General features: G+C 37.8%; 2 protein-coding genes across 3 annotated transcripts; both read left to right on the top strand.

Annotated features, from left to right (window-relative positions):
• Positions 1-3,187: 3,187 nt before the first annotated feature.
• On the top strand, positions 3,188-10,116 carry rae1 (ribonucleic acid export 1; the record flags this gene model as incomplete). Of its 2 annotated transcripts, XM_083521385.1 has the most annotated exons (13): positions 3,188-3,349; positions 3,846-3,957; positions 4,065-4,169; positions 4,253-4,345; positions 5,478-5,564; positions 7,201-7,287; positions 7,466-7,537; positions 7,966-8,073; positions 8,388-8,494; positions 8,585-8,660; positions 8,832-9,026; positions 9,131-9,216; positions 9,746-10,116. In XM_083521385.1, coding segments are annotated over exons 2-13 (1,107 nt in total). In that variant the 5' UTR covers positions 3,188-3,349; positions 3,846-3,867. The 2 variants fall into 2 exon arrangements, with proteins under 2 accessions (XP_083377511.1, XP_083377510.1); XM_083521384.1 differs by lacking the exon at positions 9,746-10,116 and having other exon boundaries at positions 9,131-9,220.
• A 1,963-nt stretch (positions 10,117-12,079) lies between these two features.
• Positions 12,080-20,308, top strand: LOC310715273 (RNA-binding protein 38-like). Its single transcript, XM_083521607.1, has 4 exons — positions 12,080-12,702; positions 14,416-14,539; positions 14,706-14,760; positions 18,605-20,308. The coding sequence occupies exons 1-4, from the start codon at positions 12,409-12,411 to the stop codon at positions 18,921-18,923; spliced, it is 792 nt and encodes a 263-aa protein (XP_083377733.1). The 5' UTR covers positions 12,080-12,408; the 3' UTR covers positions 18,924-20,308.
• Positions 20,309-21,010: the final 702 nt, after the last annotated feature.

The following is a 21,010-nucleotide window of genomic DNA, read 5'->3' as shown; positions in this document are numbered from 1 at the left end:
TCACTACTGACTCAAATGACTCCAGGGACTCGGAAATGTTTACTGAGTGATTTAAAAGGATTTGAATCTGTAACAGATTCGGATTTCTCATCTCTAAACAGTGCATCTTATCTCTCTCTCTCTCTATCCACTCTCACAACTCTCGTACAGACTGTTATTTCCCACGATTTATGGTATTGAATCCAGATCATATTTAGTACTGTTTTAAAATAAAATAAGATATACCTTTATTCGTCCCACAGTGGGGAAATTTCTGTGTTACAGCAGCAAAGAAAAGAAATGCGCAAATATCCAAAAAAAAAAAAATACAAATAATACAAGTATATACATTACAGTGTATAAATACAAAAGAAAATGAAAAACAGACCACCAATAAGTAGTTGCGCTATCAAACATATGGCACATAGCTAATTTTGCACAGTTTTAAAATAGTGTTATTGTACATTTATTGCATAAAATACTACACCTTTAGTTCTACACATTTAGTATGTGTTAGTCATTTTGTTGAGCTCTGTGCTTTAAAAATGCCACCACCGGAAATGCTTTAGGACAAGACATGTGCAGTATCATCACAACGCTTTTGTAATTGTTTGCAACTTTAAAATGGTCTATTGCCTCACTGATTAATTTTACCAAGTTTTACTACATTTATCAAATCCAGTCTAATACAGTCTAGTACAGGTCTAATACAGTCTGATACAATCTATTGCAGTCTAATATATTCAAATACACTCTAAAACAGGTCTAATGCAGTCTGATATAGTCTAATACAGTCAACTACAGGTCTAATACAGTCTAATAAAGTCTAATACAGGTATAATGCAGTCTAATACAGTCTTATACAGGTCCAATACAGTCTAATAAAGTCTAATACAGGTATAATGCAGTCTAATACAGTCTTATACAGGTCCAATACAGTCTAATAAAGTCTAATACAGGTATAATGCAGTCTAATACAGTCTTATACAGGTCCAATACAGTCTAATAAAGTCTAATACAGGTCCAATATGGTCTAATATGGTCTAATGCAGGTATAATGCAGTCTAATATAGTCTAATCCTGTCTTATACAGGTCTAATACAGTCTAATATAGTCTAATATAGTCTAATACAGGTCCAATATGGTCTATTACAGGTCTAATACAGTCTATTATGGTCTAATACAGTATACTACAGTCTAATACAGGTATAATATGGTCTAATACAGTTATAATACAGTCTACATTAGTCTAATACAGTTATAATTTAGATTAGATTAGAATAGATTCAACTTTATTGTCATTGTGCAGGGTACATGTACAGAGCCAATGAAATGCAGTTAGCATCTAACCAGAAGTGCATTGATAGCTTATTTACAAGTGGCAGTGTAATAAATAAGGGTATGAGATTATACAGAAGGTGTAGTAATATGTACATATAACTGAATAAGGATAATAAATATGGATGGACATACAGAAGTGTTATGGGCTTTTGGGTGGTGCAAGGATGCATGATTTTAAAGTGGTGCAAAATAGTGCAAAACACAGAAGAAAAAAGTGACAGTGCAGTGGTGATTGTTAACACCATATCAGCTGTTCAGTGCAGAAACAACCACGGGAAAGAAGCTATAATCTAATAATAAAAGTCTAATTTAGTCTAATACAGGTATAATATGGTCTAATACAGTTCTAATACAGGTCTAAAACAGTCGACTGCAGATCTAATACAGGTCTAATAAATTCTAAAACTAATACTTTTATTTTTCCATCTCATTTCTTTACAAGCACCATTTGCCATTTTCTTTCCATTAACTAGTGCAATTTAAAAATTCTGATTTTGCAATTTAAATGTGGATACTAATTAAAAATTCTAATTTAATATTGATGACTTCTAGTTATCATTTGCTTATATGTAAAAATCCACAATATTTTTTTTTATTGATTAAAAACAGGCCAGAGGTTTACACAGTAAACAATCCTTCAAAAATACATTATTAGAATTGAAGGGGAAAAAAAACCATGGAGAAAATTGCAGAATAAGATGGGATTTAAAAGCTTCAGGGTTGCTGGGATCACAATGAAACCAAAAGATTTCAAGCCTTAACAGAAATTGAATTAATAATTTGTTGCATTTTTTATTAGAAAAATACAAAATGAAATGCATGTTACATTTTAGGTTTATAATAAAAAGCTTGCAAAAAATCAGATTGGTCAAGCAAAATACATCTGACATTTCTTTCTCATAAGTTTCATATTTAATAGAAGCATCAAGAATAATACCACAGGACAGTGGTCCCTAAACAATCTGATCAGACGTCCAAAATCTTAACCATTGACTGACCCCTACCCCAACCTACAAATAAGAGAAATTGCCAAAAGTTCTAATGAGGAGATAGTGAGAGTATAAAGTTCCAAACAAAATAGATATATAAGGCTTTGCACACTTACATTTACATTTGTGTAAGAAAAATATATCTTGAAAAATAAATAGGTTTTCAAAAAATATTGTTTCTTTTGGTTTATGTCAAAGTCGTAGCAACCAAACAGAACCTCTTTATATGACAAAGAGAAACATGAACAAAGTTCTGAAAATCCTCCAGAACAAAGCTGTTTGTGCACATTCCTAGATAAGATGAAGAATAGATTCATCCTTAGCTCCACTAATTAACCAGATTTTATTATTTGTTTAATGCCAAAAGGACAAGAGGTATTACATACTCATGTCAAATTCAAACTAAATTGAAGAGAAAAATAAATAAATAAATAAATAAATAAATAAATAAATACATTTTTTTTTTTTTTTTACTAAATTACATACATTTCAATCATTCCAGAGCATTACATGTTTTCAGTGCTTTTTTGTTTTTTGTTTCTTCCAAGAGATGTACATACAATTTAAAGTCATTAATAAAATGGGAAAAGTTTGGTCTACATTGAGCCCACTTTTTCTTATGAATATGGAATTTTCCTAATAAAATAAACAAATGTATAAAATCTTGTTGTACACAATTCAAATGTTCATGTTCTGTATAAAACAGCACATCAAATATACATATTTCTATCCCACATTATATGTTTCTATTAACATAGAATTCCATATCTTTCCGAAATAATCTTGAGTAAATACAATGAAAAAAATATGCAGAATGGTTTATTTTTCTAATTACCCAGTTAAAAACGGTTGCGTATTGGAAATGACGTCACAGCTAAGAGTTACATGTAGAGTTACATCATCAACGTGCGCCTCGCAGATGGTGCAGCATTTTCGTTTTTATGGCGCGTCAAAAGTCCTGAGTTGGTGTTGCGTTTTTGGTGCTTTCTCTCTTATTTGCATGGTACATGATCGCTTACCAGGAGTCGTGTTATTAAAAGGTTTGCATGCTACCAGTTATTATATCTTCTGTAATTTATTAGATTGACTAGGCTTCGGTTGAGCGGTTAAATTCTTACATAGTTACAATGTGCCTGGTAGCTAGCGGTCTTCCTAGCTAGCGTCTGCGATATAAACTTTTTTCCAGGCAGAATTAGTACCAAGACTACATGTAGTATATTTAGGTTTGCCGGGCCCCAATGGGTGATGGTAGCGTATGTTTGAGTGTTTTATACAGTTCGGGGTGGTGAAGCGAAGTGCTAGTTGCTAACTCCGTGTTAGCGGCGTCGGCGTCATTTTTGTCCTACAAACCCCCCTCCTTGGCTACCATTGGTTGGGATCGCGTTCTAATATTCGCTCGCGTCCAATCAGCGAGGTTCTTTTTAGTCCTGAATTGTGGAAGAGGCGTTTATTTCTGAATACGAGTGGGAGAAACGTCAAATGTCAGGTTCTGGTATTGCTTCAAAACGCAAAACTTTAAATTTGTTCTCTCCACAGTTCTCCATCTCAGTCTTTTACAATGAGCTTGTTCGGTTCAAGTGCTGGATTTGGACCTGGAGGTACAAGTGTGTTTGGCAACACCACAACAGACAGCCATAATCCAATGAAGGTATACACACTCAAACCCCACAATGCTGTGCATCTCAGCTTAGGTTTTGCAGGCCTTTTCCAGTCCTATCATTGTATTCTAAACTCCTGTACATTCTGTCGATGCAGGATGTTGAAGTCACGTCCCCACCCGATGACAGCATAAGCTGCTTGGCCTTTAGCCCTCCAACGTTGCCTGGAAACTTTTTGATTGGTGGCTCTTGGGCCAATGATGTAAGTCTAAAATGTATAGTACTCATTTTATGATTCATGATTGCTGCATGTGTACATTTGTTTACAATGCTCTTTGTTGTTAGGTGAGATGCTGGGAGGTGCAGGATAATGGTCAGACGGTCCCTAAAGCTCAGCAGATGCACACAGGCCCTGTGCTGGATGTCTGCTGGAGTGATGTAAGACATAATAATTGAGTTGAAGAGAACGTTAGTTTAAGTAATAATTGTGCTGCCCAGTGCATAATCTACAATTAGTGCTGTCATTATTTATTGTATGTGAAGCCTTGGTAAAAGATTATCGAAAATGTCTGAAGAATTTCTCTGATATATAAAATTAGCTTATAGATGTGTGTTACTGTCAGAATATGTTGTCTCAAGTATTTGCATTGAAAACATGAGACACAGGGTTGAACTACGGTTCATAACGCACAAAGGTTAGATTTGATGATTACACAACCTTTTTTTTTACATGTCTGCAGACCAGTGCCTTTCTGGTCATGACAAAAAGGTGTTTATGCATTGAAGCACTTAATATTTCTCTCTAAGTAGCTGTACACTGTATGCAAAAAAAATAGAATGTTTTTGTGCTCAAACCTATAAGTGACAAATAGAAGCCTCATACTGTAAGTGAATGGCATTTTTATTTAATTTCTTTGTCATGCACATGCTTCAGCCATTGAGTGAGCAAATACTCTGTATTATTCAGTAAATGTACTCATAGCTAACAATCCCAAGTGCAATCCTGTTTGCTAATGTCTGTCTCATAGAAACTCATTAAATTACTTGGCTATTTCCAACCATTAAAATGTAGTTAAATAATCATTGACTAAAACAAGTGTCTATAACTATATTGGGTTCTAATTATGTTCCAATAAGTGATTTCCAAAATGAGCTCAGTTCTAAAACAACTTGACTGATTTTCTGACTTTTAATGCAAATATATTTCCAAATATTGTTTCATATGGTCATAAAATTTTAAATATTGTTGAAAAAATCACTGTCAATTCAGTGCAGAAGCAATATATGTGGCTTTTACACTGCATATTTAGTGCAAGATATGAATAATTGTTTACTATCCAGGAAATATAAGATTTTAGGGATCACTACATTTATATGTATATATACTGTATCCCATAAGAAGTCAAAAATTCACCTGGTATTAAAAAGTATTTTGGCAAGGCATTTAATAATATTGCAAGAACAGATAACTACTGGAATCCTTTTTGTGCTGCGGTATGAAAATACTTCCTTATATGATGTTTTCCACTTTCTAAGGCTAATGTGTGACCTGTATTTCCAATTTTAACAGGATGGAAGTAAAGTCTTTACAGCCTCCTGTGACAAAACTGCCAAGATGTGGGATCTAAACAGCAACCAGGCAATGCAGATAGCACAAGTAAGCTTTTTTTCATCTCCCAACAGTGCAAGGCTTCTCAGCTTTTGGTGTTCAAGGTCTATTGCTCTACATTTTCAGGTTTTCCTGTTCCCAGCTCACCGGATCCTACTTAATGGATGATTTGCTCATGATTAATGCACTCTTGAAATGTTTTCACGCTTGGGTGTTTTTCTGATTCCCACCACCACCACCCCCACAAACACACACACACACACACACACACACACACACACACACACACACACACACACACACACACACACCAAACTTTCTACCCAGGAATGGAGCTCAGAATCCTTAAGAAGGCCCATGAGTGCAGGTGGAAAGAATGTAGTTGTAGTTGTAGAATTAGCAAAGGAAATACCTTTGTGATTAGTTTGTTCCAAATATATGCTAAAAGAATGTGAAGTTGTGAGATTATGAACAGTGCACCGAAATAAGGATTTTTAATAGGTGTACATACATGGATCTATATTCAAATATTTGGTTTGGGTTTTATGAAAGCACATCACAGTTATAATTCATTGATCATATAAACAAAACACTATTTGAACTCAATAAAATATGAAAGTTGGAAATCTTCACTGATATACGTTGTGTAGAAAAATTGCTGAGCACTAAGTAATGTGACAGTTGTCATTGAAAACCAAAATCATCTCTAAAATCACCCTGAAAATGGCAATAAAAAATTACAAGCTCATCCAACTTGCATGAATTTCATCATGGCAACTCATAGTGTTTGTCAGTGGTGTTGATGGCCCCATATCTGACATCTGCGCACGTTCCTGATTAGATTGTGGATGTCCTGGGGGAACTCCTCCCAGACCTGAATTGGGGTATCAGTGAGCTGCTGGACAGTCTGTGGCACTACTTGAAAGGGTTTGGCTAATACTTAGCATTCTCAGTTGGAGTCAGGTCTGAGGAACATGAGGTCCCTTCAGTGTCATCAACATCCAGAAACAGCCTTTACAATCTGTCCACATAAACCCAGGGTCCCCTGCACCAGCATTAAGCCTGACAAATGCTCTGAGGATTTTTTTCTGGTACCTAAGCGGAGTAAAGTTCCGTTGGCTATTCCTAGGATGTTCCTCCCCAGACCAGTCATTCTACATGTTGCAGGCAGCAAAACGTTCCCACTGAAGCAAATAATTTGTTTGTGTCGCATGTAGTCAATGTAAACTTGGTCCCATCCATGAAGAGAAATTGCCAATTCTGGTGTTCTTTGGCAAATGGCATTTGAGCTGCATGGTGCCTCTCTTCAAACAAATGAGCGGATTCCAGTCCTACCATCTCCTGGGATCTTTTATATACTTTTGAAACTGTGTTGGTAGATACACCCAACCTCCTATTTGGTGTTTCTTTGTTCCATCCTGTGGAAGCTGGACTACCTGTGCTCAGCCTTCAACAAAACTAGAAAAAAATCAGTCAGGAAAGATAAGGAGAGCGATTGTCTGTAGCAACCATCTGCAAAACCATTTCCTTTTTGAAGGTTTCTTGCTGTTGCCTCATGAGTACACTTGCCACTTTAATTTGCACCAAAACATGTGAACCTGATATACAATTAATTATGAGGTGTGCACGTAATGTTTGTACATGTATAATACTAATTCATATTTATTTTTTTATTTTTTTTTAGCATGAAGGTCCAATCAGGACAATCCACTGGATAAAAGCCCCAAACTACAGCTGTATCATGACTGGTAGTTGGGACAAAACACTGAAAGTATGTAATGTTGCAAACACTTCTAGTGTATTTCTGTTTTTCCCTATTTAAGCCTCTTACTTATTAGGAGAGCATTTTTTGTAAGGTGACTATAATATTTTGTTGACCATGGCCTGTTTGGTTTGGCTGGTTACTGTCTGCTCTGTGGTTTTAACACTGTTTTCTCTATGACTGACAGTTTTGGGACACTCGCAATCCAAACCCCATGATGTCCTTGCAGATGCCAGAGAGGTGTTACTGTGCTGACGTGGTAAGGCAGTGTTTGGGAAATTGTTCCTAATTTTTATGCTAAAGTTGACAAATAAACTGTATATACAACACAACGGTTGAATAGTTTTCAGTAAATATGCAAGAAGTTTTCAATCCTTTTTTTCCCCTTTACTTAATGTATAGATTAATTAATCAATTAATACATTATTATTCAAATACAATAATTTTAGCTATAGCTAAAAAAAAAAAACTATGAATATGGTTTTAAAACTCCTCATTCTTTTGTCTATGTGGTGGAATTTTTTTTTGTTATTATTATTCATATATTTTTTTTTTTATTCTTCCTTCAGTAGATATTTTTGAAACCCGGTTTGTCTAATAGCTTCAAAAGTATTGTGCTTTTCAGTTCCACTCAACAGCTGTTGACTCTTTCTAAAATGATTTTGGTAAACTGGCTTTGTGTCTCAGGTGTATCCCATGGCTGCGGTGGCCACTGCAGAACGAGGGCTAATAGTGTACCAGCTGGAGAATCAGCCATCTGAATTCCGGCGTATAGATTCACCCCTCAAACATCAGGTTGGTCTTAAGTTTTCTTTAATTTGTAGAAGTTCTGTAGAAGAAAATAAAATTATTATCTAGATAGTTTCATTTAAACATGTAAATATAGGTTTGGATGTGCTGATAGATTTAATTATTCTTTGAATTGGCTGTCTGCTATTTCTATAATATATTTTTAGACTTTATACAATAAAGGGTTAAATTGCCACTTCATTACTTCAATGCTCTGATCAACAACTATTGGAATTTCTCCCTTCCACTACAGCTTGGCCAAGCAGGTGTGAAATTAGTTTAAACTCCAACTTGAAATTTGTGGTCTTTGTTTTGTACAGCATCGTTGTGTGGCCATTTTTAAGGACAAACAAAATAAACCCACTGGATTTGCACTGGGCAGTATTGAGGGACGAGTGGCCATTCACTATATTAACCCACCCAATCCGTGAGTTTATAAAACAATCTGATCTTTACTTCACCCACCCGCTGCATCATGACAAATACAAACTGTAACATATTTTAATTTTTTCCATAGTGCCAAGGACAATTTTACCTTTAAGTGCCATAGATCTAATGGAACAAACACCGCCACACCACAGGATATTTATGCTGTATGTATAATCTGTTATTCTTATTTATCAAGTTATTATGGGGAAAATACAGCTTAATGGTGGTTTGAAGTTAGTCATCACAATTAACTGCTGATGTGTGCATGTAAAGAAAAGCTCCTCATGTTACAAAAGTGAGTTTTTTTTTTTGTTTTTTTTCTCCTCCTGTCCCAGGTCAATGCCATTGCTTTCCATCCAGTGCATGGCACATTGGCCACAGTGGGCTCTGATGGCCGCTTCAGTTTCTGGGACAAGGATGCTCGCACAAAGCTAAAAACCTCTGAGCAGCTTGATCAGCCAATCACAGCTTGCTGCTTCAACCACAATGGCAACATCTTTGCCTACAGTTCCAGCTATGATTGGTCTAAGGTACACTTATGTCAAAATGGTTTCCTATTTAAGCTCTTGTGGAAGCCTTTATTTCATGGTCAACAGTGAGTAAGGTTCCTTAATGTCTGATATCCTTCTTATAGGGACACGAGTACTACAACCCCCAGAAGAAAAACTACATTTTTCTGCGGAATGCCGCTGAGGAACTCAAGCCTCGGAACAAGAAATGGTGAGAGTGGGATTTCCGTTACCATGGAGACGGTGTCTGTCGTCAGGCTTCGTTGTGGTCTCCTCTCTGTGCTGTTTTAACAATTGTCTCCTTCAGGAAGATCCCAAGATGCTTTGCATGCAGGAAAAAATTTGAGATTTGATATTGTTTAGGGTTAGGAAATAGGAAATATTTCTCAGTCTGGATGTCTGTAAAATACTACAGAATTATTTATTTTTGTACATTGGAGGAATTGACTGCTGCAGTGCTTAGCTCTAAGAGATGCATGTACTGACTGAAACTACACCAGCAGTTCTTGGCACTTCATTTTCCTGAAACAGCTGTATTGAGAATGAAAGGTGATTTTAGTATGATGTCTGGTTTAAATGAAGAGTAGCAAACCTCTGTAATCTATATTAAGATTACCAAAGACGGGGGGAAAAAAAGAATATTTTTGTTGGAAATAAAAGCATGTACAATAAATGAGATAAAAAAAAAAAAAAGAATGCTGTTATGCCTTACGACTGACCTCTTGCCCTCCTGTCTTTAGATCCTGTAAAGCGGTTACACCTCAGAAGAGCTACGTTAGCATGTAAATATGGGAGAAAACAAGAGACCATCTTATGGCTAACATCTGGACAAATGACCTGGCTTTACATGCATTGTATGGACCAATCAGAATGGGCCAGCCACTCCTACACAATGGTGATGACAGCAAATTGCTTTTGCACTGCACGAGTGAAGCAATCCTGTGCTAGTGTTACTGGTGTATGTGATTTTGGTTTTTGCTGCATCTTTTCTTTCTTTTTTTTATACTGCTTTCCAAAGCAAAATGCCCTTTCCATCACTTATTTGCTGTCACAACATGGTGTAGATTATATACTTTGTTCTGTGAAATCAATAAATGTCTCAAGGAATCCACATTTTTACATTTTTGTTCTCATGGCATGGATGAAGTAAAGAGGAGGGTGGGTTTGTGTGGCTTTAGATCAAAAAAATAAAATAAAAAAAAGAATTAGTTAACCAGTATGTCTGATATGGTTTATTATACAGGGATTATATGGGGACAGGATTTTAACGGTTAAGGTTTTCGTTGTTTACTTTCATCATATCTAGGAACTTACAGAATGTAATTGCTGCCTCTAATTACATATAACATGTTACATTACCGCTGCAACTTAAATAAGCCATCGTGATAGCCCTAAAACATAGACATAAAATGCTGTATTGGTTCTCCCCAGCCACATCAACTTTGCATTTAAGATTAACATCCACTAGGAGGCAATGCTTTACCTCTCTGCTGTGTGTTAAAGCATGGCAGAATGAAAGCACACAGATTAAAGTGAGTGAGTGCATCAGGTGAGTACGTGGGAAAAAAAACAGCAGAGAAACTTTAGGAACTTATCAATAGGATATGAATAGCAGGTTTTGGGCGCTACAAAGGGTCAGAGTGAGAAGACTTGCATGACTTGAGTGTAAAGGTGTGAGAACTAGCACCTTACTGCAGCCATTAGAAAATCACCTTACTGTCAGCTGGGCTTTTTGGCACTTAACAGTCAGACTTCAATAGGACGTGGAAGGGAAACTACCGAGACCAGACAGTCTTCTGGTCTTCGGTGTGTGATTCTTTCAGAATTAGATATTCAGTAGTTTTTAAAGTGGAGTTTAGGGACCCCCGCCTCCCAGGATATACTTCTTCACATACAAGAAGCATGTTTTAGGGTTTTTTTTTTAACAATAGTAGTGTTCCACCACTATTATACATTATTAATTATATAGTTTTTACACCACTTAGCTTGATTTAATGTATTTACTGGATCTAATCCAAGCAGAACTAAAGCAAACTAGTAGACCTACATGTAGTCTGAACCTAATGCGTTCTGTCAGTTCAAAGTTGCTCTATTGCTCCAATAAAAAGTTAGAATATTACTGTACAAATTCAAACGATTCCTGTATTATTTGAGTTCTTGGATGAAGCTCGGAACCTAAATTGGGAGTTTACAATTAGATGGGTGCCAGACTGCCAATAGTTTGCAGACTTCCTGTATTAAATGACTCCTAACTCCATTTTATTAGTGAGGTAGACGACGACTGTTCCTCCTAATGCCATGAACCTATTTGTACAACATAGTAAAATAGTGGCTACAGCTGGCACAGTACGCAAGGGAAGAAGTGAATGGTTGTCAATGGTGATACAAGCCCTGGCCTGTTCTCCCTCTTGTCTGGAGGCTTGGCTGATTGATGCTGTTCTAAAAGGCCTTTGTGACCATGCATTTGGGTTAAAGGAGCTGAAAATCATAATCCAAGCTCATTGTCATGGATATATTAGGCTCAATGGGGCTACATCTTTATGATCTCACAATCTCTAAATGCTCGTTGTCTGCATTTATCTCGAATTCATAAAGCAAATGTTTCAGGGTTAAATGAGCTTAAATATGCACTGGGCGGAGAGTCTCTGGTGAATCATTTGTTGTCAGAGTAGATAGTATGATCTTGTTCCTGTTTCTGCTCCCCAACATGTACACAATCAGAATTATAATTGTTTTTAGGAATTAGAAATTTGGCTTATGACTGAATTTTATCTTCCGGAAAAATATTTGTGTCTGCTTATATGATTAATGGAAAGAAATACAGTGTTACTGCGTGTAACTGAGAATTGCTTTTTTTTTCACATTTACCAGCGCCAGTCACATAAGTACATTTCTGTCAGTGACATAACTTCATGTTTTTTCTCTTGAATTCTAAAATAAAAAGTTTATTAATCTAGGGAAATGAAACACTTTTGAGTAAGGGCACGTTGTCTGCTCTACAGTGGCCGTTTTTCTTTGTTTGGCGCAAGGACAAAAGCAGGTGCAAGTTTGCGCGAGAGCGGACGTAGGGGGAGGAGTCTGTGCGTCAGAACAAAGTTTTCTGATATTTTCTTCTTTTTTTTTTACAAAGAAGCTTCAAGCTATTGGCTGGAACGGATGATGGGCGTGGTTTGTATAAGACCGTATAAATTAACTGCGCCCGGAAGAAAGGAAAGGGGTGGGAACTTAGCACAGTTAAGTGCTTGTGGCGGTCGTGTACCAGGGAGCGCGCTCACTTACTACTACTACTGCGATGGTTTATATTGCCTAGGAACTTTACGGACTAAAGAATTCAAATTCCTGGACAATCGAGCCTTCTTGAATAGACAAATTTCAGATTTGTGCTCTTTGGCTCTTTTTTTATATGCAAAGATATTTTTTTAAACAACTGAACAGTTGTAAAAACGCTGCTTTTAGATTTCCGTTCCAGTTTAAAGAGTATCCAATGCTTTTACATCCGTTTATGAACAGCACACTCGAAGCTATGCACCCAACGGGAATCCAGAAAGACACTACTTTCACGAAGATCTTTGTCGGGGGTTTACCCTACCACACGAACGATGCGTCTTTGAGAAAATTCTTCGAGGCGTACGGAGAGATAGACGAGGCTGTGGTCATAACGGACAGACAGACCGGGAAGTCAAGAGGCTACGGCTTCGTAAGTAACTCCGATGTTACTGACAGCTCAATGTTAATGATTCGGAACTACTGTCTAATTCTGGTGCTTCTGTGCGGTTTGTAACACGGCGTTCATAACGCGTACTTAAAGCGGTTTGTCTTTGAGATCTCCAGATGTTGTGCGTAAACGCGGACGCCGCGCGTTTTGGTTTGACTTGTGTAGATACGCATTTAATCTTTATTTTTCATTGTTAACTGTAGTCAACAAAAGCAAGCAGGATAAAGTTAAAGATTAATTCCTATCGCACCCCCTCCCTCCCTCCCTCCCTCCACCCCTCCACGTGCACTTGCTGAATTCTTTGAGTCCAGACTTTGCCAAGTTGTTCCTCAAAGCTCCAAGCAGAAGTGCTGCTGTCCTCAGTTGGGCAGCGCGAGCGCCAGCAGCTGGACGGGCTTTATATGGTGAAGTTTCTGAATGATTGTCTGAAAGCCTCCTCCTTCTCCTCCTACTACTTATTCATGCTACATTAATGAAGCTCGGCAGCACCAGGCCGCCTAAAAAAATGTTTACAGGATCTTAACGGCTGTCAGGGTGCAGGTTTATTTTGGCCTGACAGCTTATTCCCCCACTGTTCCTTCTGCTCAGATCTTATTCTCGTAGACTTTTGTATTCCACTTTGTCTCCTTCCTGTTTCTGCTTGTTTTTTTTTTAAATATACTTTTAGAAAAAAAAAAGAATCACCTCCTTCTTTGCTCTCAAAGGTGCAGGGGGTGTATTTTTTCAAAGCATGCACTTAAAAACTTATTAAAAATGTAATGCTTAGTAGGTTTTTTTTATTTTTTATTTATAATTAATGCAAAAGACCCCCATCTGGATCCTGACCCCTATACATAGACACACGGACAGACACAGAAAGCTTGTTTTTATTTATCTATATAAATATATTTATGTATGTGTGTGTATATAATGTGTATACAGTATATGATAAAACCAGCTCGAAATACATCATATAGAGTTGAGAACATGCAGGCAGGTTGAGCTAGAGCGAGTCACACTGAGCATTTTTAGTCCCAACAGAAGCTTCTCAAATTAAATGGCACACATGAGCAAATATGGAAATATTTATATGATTCTACAGTAATAACTGAAATTTGACCCAACAATGGCGTGGAAGACTGTGCTTATATGGCAGCGTTCCGGTCTGCTGTTCTTAATGTAGCACATGTTGACTGTAGGTCAAAGAGGGTAGTGCCGCCGTGCTCCAACGGCTCTTCTTGGCTAAATGTGTGGTAGTGCAGGTTTGTCAGGATCAGGGAGATGAGGGCTTTTGCTTTAGAGAATTTGGTGGTCTAGGTGATGATGGCTTCATAAAAACCTGTTTTCCCTGAAAGCTTTATTTTTCCTGCTAACTGGATTAGCTTGTTATTCCTGTTTGTTTTTCGAAACTATGAAAAAAGGATTGTACACTATGCATGCTTACAATTTTACATCTAATAACAAATTATGTAAACGGGTATAATGTAGTACATTAAAACTACAGTACAGACAGGGATGTAAGCTTTAACCCAGGACTTTTTCTCTTTACTGTGTAGTTAATGTTTTAGTCTCTCAGCTTTAACGCTACGTTGTCGTTTACTGAAGGCATGTCTCAGTTGTTAATAACAATTATGTTTTTTAATAATGCCAGTTTTAAGCCTCAGTTAAAAGACCTGTTTTTTGTAGATATTCACAGCACTCTGTTATGTCCTCTAGGTGACAATGACGGACCGGTTAGCAGCAGAACGAGCCTGTAAAGACCCAAATCCCATCATTGATGGTCGTAAGGCCAATGTCAATCTGGCCTACCTCGGTGCCAAGCCACGCAGTCTTCAGACAGGTAAATATGATATGTACACACTAGGATCATTTAAACGAATATAAAATCCCTCAATTACATTTTCACTTTTCAACTTGACTTGTTTTTTTTCCCATGAAACATTTTGAATTATCAAATTGATAATCAAATGTTAAATGATCTTTATACAGTTTCTTGTGCTTTATAGGTCTATCGATTGGTGTGCAGCCAATTCATCCAGCACTTTTACAAAGGCAGTATGGGTAAGTTAAATGTGTGTGTGTGCCTGTGTGTTCTGATACATTCTGTAGTTAGATCGCAAAGACACATTCATTGTCTTAGAAACCCCAACGGACCTCAACAATGACTGTACATATAAAGAAAACTGAAGTTCCTTGTGCTTTTTGTCATGACTGTTCTATTCTTTTGTGTGGCAGTAAGATTCCTTATTTTTCTTAATTCAGTTTCTATGTTTTTGGCAGAAGTCAGTATTAGTGAGATTCAATGAGATGGTGTTAGAATTCTTTCTGTTTGCTGAATACTGTACATTTTTGTTTAAGTCTTTTGGTTGATGGTGCACATGTATACTTTGGATATCCTAAGACTACATGCTAGAAGCTTAACATAATATTTTGATGCTTGGTGCATACATTTGTATTAATCTAATCAGTTTTACATATCAGAGAAAGCTGCACCAGGAGTTTATTCCATAGTTCCAAGCCATTGTTGTGGACAAAGCAGTTAACGTCACTCTTTTATTTGTATAATTATAGTTGTAACACCAACTGTGTTTCTTAGCAACCTTTCACCTGATGCAAACTTTTATTGGCTTGCTAACAGTAATGGTATAGTTCTTTTGGTTTGCCATGGTGACACTGTTTTTTTGTTGTTGTTTTTTTTTAACAAATTTGTACCTACTTATTAACATGTTCATGTAAGACAGACCTAAAATGTTCGGTCTGGCAGTTAGTTGCCATAGAAACAAGGTGGAGCAGTGTTGAGGAGGGGGACCTGTGTTTCTGCCTGTATGACAGGTGCTGTCTCATATTTCCTCAATTATAGCCTTCATACCCATCTACCCACCCTTTTATGCACACTTGCACACCTGTCGCTTTCCCCCCATGGAGTTCTTTGTCTCCTTCTGCTCAAATTGGTATTGCTAGGATAGCTAAACGAGGCTCTCTCCTTCCATAATTATTTACATGATGTATTAAACCCTCAATTGTTTAAGCATCAAGACTATAAAGTGTACATAACAGTCACACATTCCAAGTCATTTAGTTGTGTGCATATTTCTAGATATCAAATGCTTCTGCAGTCATTGGCCATTTTGACAGTATTGTGTGACGTTTTCTAAGCAGGTGAAATCGGTCATGTTGTCAGCTTAGTGATTAGACTGGGGCCCCGAAAAGTGACACCACAGTGAGAGTGTGTTGGGGGAGGGGCGTGGAGTAAATGGAGGGAGTTTCAGGCCAGTGACTTGTGTATTGACTAAAGAGAAGAACAGAATAAAAAGTGATATAAGTAGAAAGCGAGGGAGATGGTCCAGTGTAGTTCTCTGTTTTTCAGTCACTAGATGTGTGAGCTGTTGCCTGGTAGCACTAAGAAATATCACTCCCTCGCTACAAGTTCAACACTTTCCCTCTATAATAAGAATGTATGCTTATGATAACCATGCACTATATTGCAAAGTGTCAGCGCACATTTTGCTTGATCTACCAATGTTATCTAGCTTTAGAGGGTAAGGTATAATATTTGGTGTGACTTGTTTTCTACCAGTATCTATTGTGTATTTAAAATTCAATACAAGCTATTCCACTGGAGTGTCTGGCTTTGGCAGTGGTAAGCAGCATGTGTCTGTTATTCAGTTAAAATCCATGTTTGACAAAGGTAAATGTGGTGTCAACCAGTCAACTAATGTACAGCGCAAGATACCAGTGTGTAAATGTGACCTGGCAACTGCCTAGTGACTACAGAGGTGTGTGTGTGTGTGTGTGTGTGTGTGTGTGTGTGTGTGTGTGTGTGTGTGTGTGTGTGTGTGTGTGTGTGTGTGTGTGTGTGTGTGTGTGTGTGTGTGTCCTTGACCAATGTATCAGCTAAGCCTGGTCTCTGGACTTTAAACAATGCTCCCAGTTACTTTACTCAGTGAGCACAGTTTGTGTGGACAGTACAGTAGGCAGTAGTCGAGGATCACAATGCCACCTTTTCTGTTTTGCTGTGTGTGTGTGTGTGTGTGTGTGTGTGTGTGTAAGAGGTCAAGAGCAAGTCTGTATTTGCTTGTATCCTCTAATACAAAAAATATATAATGAAATAATAACGTGTTCCTCTAACCTCCACCTTTCCATTTATGCTCTGTTATTTGGCCAGTTGATGGAGTACATTACTCACGGAAGAAGAAACACAAGCTCCTGGCTACGCTGGGTCTAGTGTGGCGGTCCAGATTGGGTGCTGCTCGCCCTGACCCCACCCTTAAGGTGCCAGTCATGGCTTGAGAGTGCAGTGTAGTGTGCTTTGACGGTTTGAAGTGCTGTGCGCATGTATGACAGTAAAGCTTATGCTGATGCGTCTTTCATTTTTGTGACCTTCGCATGGTTTTGGGTTTGCAGTGCTGACTGAAGTGATTTACAACTTGTGTGTGTGTGTGTGTGTGTGTGTGTGTGTGTGTGTGTGTGTGTGTGTGTGGGGGGGGGGGGGGGGGGGGGATGGGGGGCGTTATTGGATGTTTTGCACATGTTCTCCGCCCACACACCCTTTCCTGTGTTGTACCATGGTCTGTATAGTGTCTCTTTCTTTCATTTATGCACACAGAAGGTTTTCTAAACAAGTGTTATATAAATGAGTTTCTTTTAGTTTAATGTTGGGTTCACAATGTCTGTTTGTGTAATATATTCTTTAGACACATGTTCATTCATGAAACAACTACACTTTTAAATTTCATTTTTAATTTCGTTTAACTTCAACATTTCGAATAACCGGGTGTGTAATGCAATAATTGGTCACATGGTTTGCATAGTTTTTAGATAATTACTAGATAATAAATCCTGCGGTTACGAATCTAAAAGAGCACAGCAATTAAAATGCAATCAGTCCCTCGTCCTTGCTAATTATTCGCTATTAGGATGAGTTAAATCATAGGAAATGTCTCTTATATGTTTCGTCATATATTGACAGAACATGTCAGGAGTCTTGAGTGTGAACCAAGATGTTTTTCAGTTCCTTCTGTTGGAATAGGGGTCCCCTGGTGACATGGCTTGCCTATTCTCTTGGGGGGGTTGTTCTGTTTGTTTCCAGGTGTGACATCTTGAGACCCCCACCACACCTTCTTAAAACTCCCTACATTCTAAGAGGGTGATGCGGTGCAGTGTGTGTGAGTGTGTGTGTTTGTAATAAAACCGCCCTCCTACACAGACACTCTCCAGTGGATGGGACTCACAGAGGTATATTCGGACATTGTTAATAATAGCACCATCGTTTGTAAGTGAGAAGCGGTGACGCTGTCCTTTCTCCACACTGGTAATTCCCCATATATGGATAAAAGCTCACCTGAGAATATTTCTACACTTTCAACATTTTTTTTTTTATAAACATGTTACTAGTGCTTGCAAGTGGCCCATAGCATTGATCTCACTGTCAGTGTGAGTAATTCTTGTATGTTAGATAGAGACTCCGAGCTCTGAGTGAAAAGTAGCAGCTGTTAAAACACTTGTGGGTGTTGGTAGAAAGAAGCTGCCAGAAGCATCTGTCTCTAGCTTCTCTTGCTAAGAACCTGTTCCAGCTATCAAGGCAGTTGAATTTACACTGTGCAAATGTTGTTGTAGGTGGGATGCTCTATAAACCTGCAGAAGAAGCTTTTCTTTCGGTCTATTTCTGCTTTAAATTTAACATAAGACTTTGGTTGAAAGTTTACCCGTTGGCCTTCTCTGAGCAGGTAATACTTTGCCCATCTTATTGGTGGAAGTACAATAAGAATCTAAGCATATGGTCTAATCATTAGTAAGACAGATTCTTAGCAGCTTGGGGAAATGGCTACTAATTCTCACTTGATCCAAGTATGAAAAATAGGGTCATGTGTTTTATTTCTATTGACTCTTATCTCTGTGTGTGCAGGCTGACGCCGCAGTATGTATACCCACAAGCCTTTGTACAACCCAGCCTCGTGCTGCCTTCTCAAGTGGCCTCATCGCTCACTCCAACGTATGGGGACTACACTGCCGCTTATTCTTATGCCTCAGCAGCATTTGAGCATTACCCATATGCTTCATCCCCAGGTTTTGTGGGATATGGATATACCAACAGTCACATCGCTGGCCCAGCCTCCAGCACCAATTCACTGCACCAGGCCCTGACCAATGCGCCCACTGCTGCCACCCCTGCCTTCATCCAGTACCCACCACAGCAGCACCTGCAACCTGAGCGCATGCAGTGAGGGCCTGATGGTCTGGAGGGAAAAAAACATGAGGATAAAAACTATTGCACTGTCACATCAGGATTTGCTTCCGGCAGCTGAGTCAGGAGACAGTGAAACTGTGCAGTGGCTTTGAAAGAGCTTCCAGAAGCACTGATGCTTTTTAAAATACTTCTTTTACATTATTACTGTCATTACTATTATTCATGCTATTCATATCTTATGCTTAATTGTATTAATGTTTCTTTTTCATGCTCACATATTATTGTTAAGATCAATCAAAGTAAGGTGCCTCATTGTATAGAGTGGAAAACAATGTTAAGGAAGACTTTACAGTCAGACACTGAACATGAAGAGGAGTTTAGGTTTAATGGGGGTATTGCTGCTTACAGACACTGGGGAAAGCATTCAAGAGAATGGAAAGTCAAAATGTATGGTTCTAAACAGACCAGAAAACGAAATCATAAAGGTGGGGAAATGGAGATTCAACAGAACACCTGTACATGAGAAACCCAGGACACCAAGGAGAACTTCAAGCTACTGCTACTGCTTAAAAACACCCCCAGGACTACCTTTTTTTTTATATTGAAGAGGCCTTAAAACTAGAATCTTTCTTTAGATGTAAATGACCATTTTAGCATTTGTATATAGGGTGAACTGTGAATAAGCCATCACCTGCTTCCAAACAAAATAAACCCCAGTCTACAGACCTCAGACTTGTTTTAAGTCCAAAGACTTGTGAGATGGTATTTTAAAAGAAGGGTGCTGATTTAAGATTTTGATCAGGTTTTCTGTCCATGATGATGAATGTGACATTATGCCATAATGCAAAACTTTGAGACAGGTGCCCAGTTCAGGAAAAGCATTGAATGTGCCCCTTGTTCGGATTGTGGATGAATGGAGATAATCATTATATGATGCAATAAGCATTGGATTTTAACATGTACGGTAGCTGACACTGATACCTACAGTACATCAGTTTTGTATAACTGTTAAAACTAATTGTAAAACGTCTTTTTGAATTGAATATCTCTCTGACAGGGGTGTTCTTTATGTACAGCATTGTCACAATTGAAAGCATTTTGCAGTATTTATGTTAAGATATTTAAGTGATCTGTGGTACCATTAGGTTTTTTTTTTATGTATAGATTGGTCTCGTGAAAAACATACAATGTGTCAGGCTTCTGGTTGCCAAATACAAATGTGCACAGATAATTTAGCATTCTTCCTATACTAATAATTCACGTGCACCTAAAATTTTAAGTTTCTTTTTCTTTTAGCTTCAGCGTGCACCTGGCACATAATTGCTATATGAAGCATTTTTATGTCACATCATTTCACTATTTGCAAAGAAGCCATACCAAGAATAAGTCTTGGGGGGGGAAATAAAGACTTTATACTAAAAATAGGAATGCAGTTGATTGTTCTTACATTATTTTGTTTGTATCTATTTGCTTTTGTAGGGTGAAAATGCACGACTGTGTTCTTAAATTAAAGCTGTCCTTTAATTTGCTATCAAGATGGTACAAAACTGTTTGATGACACTTAAGGTAGAAGTTATTAGATGTTAAGAATCAAATTGAAATACAAAATCCGCAAAGGAAGAGGAGTTTTTCTTTAGAACCTGATTAGGATTGAACATTTTGCAGGTACACTGTTTATGGTGATTAAAAAAATGGTGTGTTTGACTGGCACTGTGTAAGGTAACGACAGTCTTGCATCATATCAGTATGCTCTGAGTGTGTGTAGAGTGTGTGTGATGTTTGGTTAGGTCATGGAAGGGAAGGGGCCCTGCTGGTTATCAGGTTTAAACATAAGCAGTGGCCTCAGGCACACTGTTCTCTACCAGGACACATGCACTGCCAGCTTTTCAAGGGAAGGCTGGTTATGAGTATGGCTTATATAAACAGCTGATTATTTTTTCAGTCATTGTTAGTTGCCAGGCTCAGTATAAATAGCAAGAAACATTTATATACAGCAAAACTGGCCACAATTCTTTTTTTTGTTTGTTTTTGTTTCAAAACATAAAAAAAAAAAAATCAGTCATTTTTTCCCCAAACAATTCGAGCTTTGTCTGGTAAATGTATATTTTAAATATTACTTCATTT

This window comes from Silurus aristotelis (genome assembly GCF_946808225.1).
Source record: "Silurus aristotelis genome assembly, chromosome: 2".
Taxonomy (NCBI): Eukaryota; Metazoa; Chordata; class Actinopteri; order Siluriformes; family Siluridae; genus Silurus; species Silurus aristotelis.
The sequence above is the reverse complement of the archived record's forward strand: the minus strand, read 5'-3'. Positions and strand labels throughout refer to the sequence as shown.

What these genes read in the sequence shown, in the direction of transcription:
- LOC310715273 (XM_083521607.1), top strand. Translation starts at nt 12,409, where the DNA reads ATGCAAAGATATTTTTTTAAACAACTGAACAGTTGTAAAAACGCTGCT. An exon ending in GCCACGCAGTCTTCAGACAG is followed by an intron (nt 14,540 to 14,705) that starts GTAAATATGATA and finishes TGTGCTTTATAG; the next exon opens with GTCTATCGATTGGTGTGCAG. An exon ending in CTTTTACAAAGGCAGTATGG is followed by an intron (nt 14,761 to 18,604) that starts GTAAGTTAAATG and finishes CTGTGTGTGCAG; the next exon opens with GCTGACGCCGCAGTATGTAT.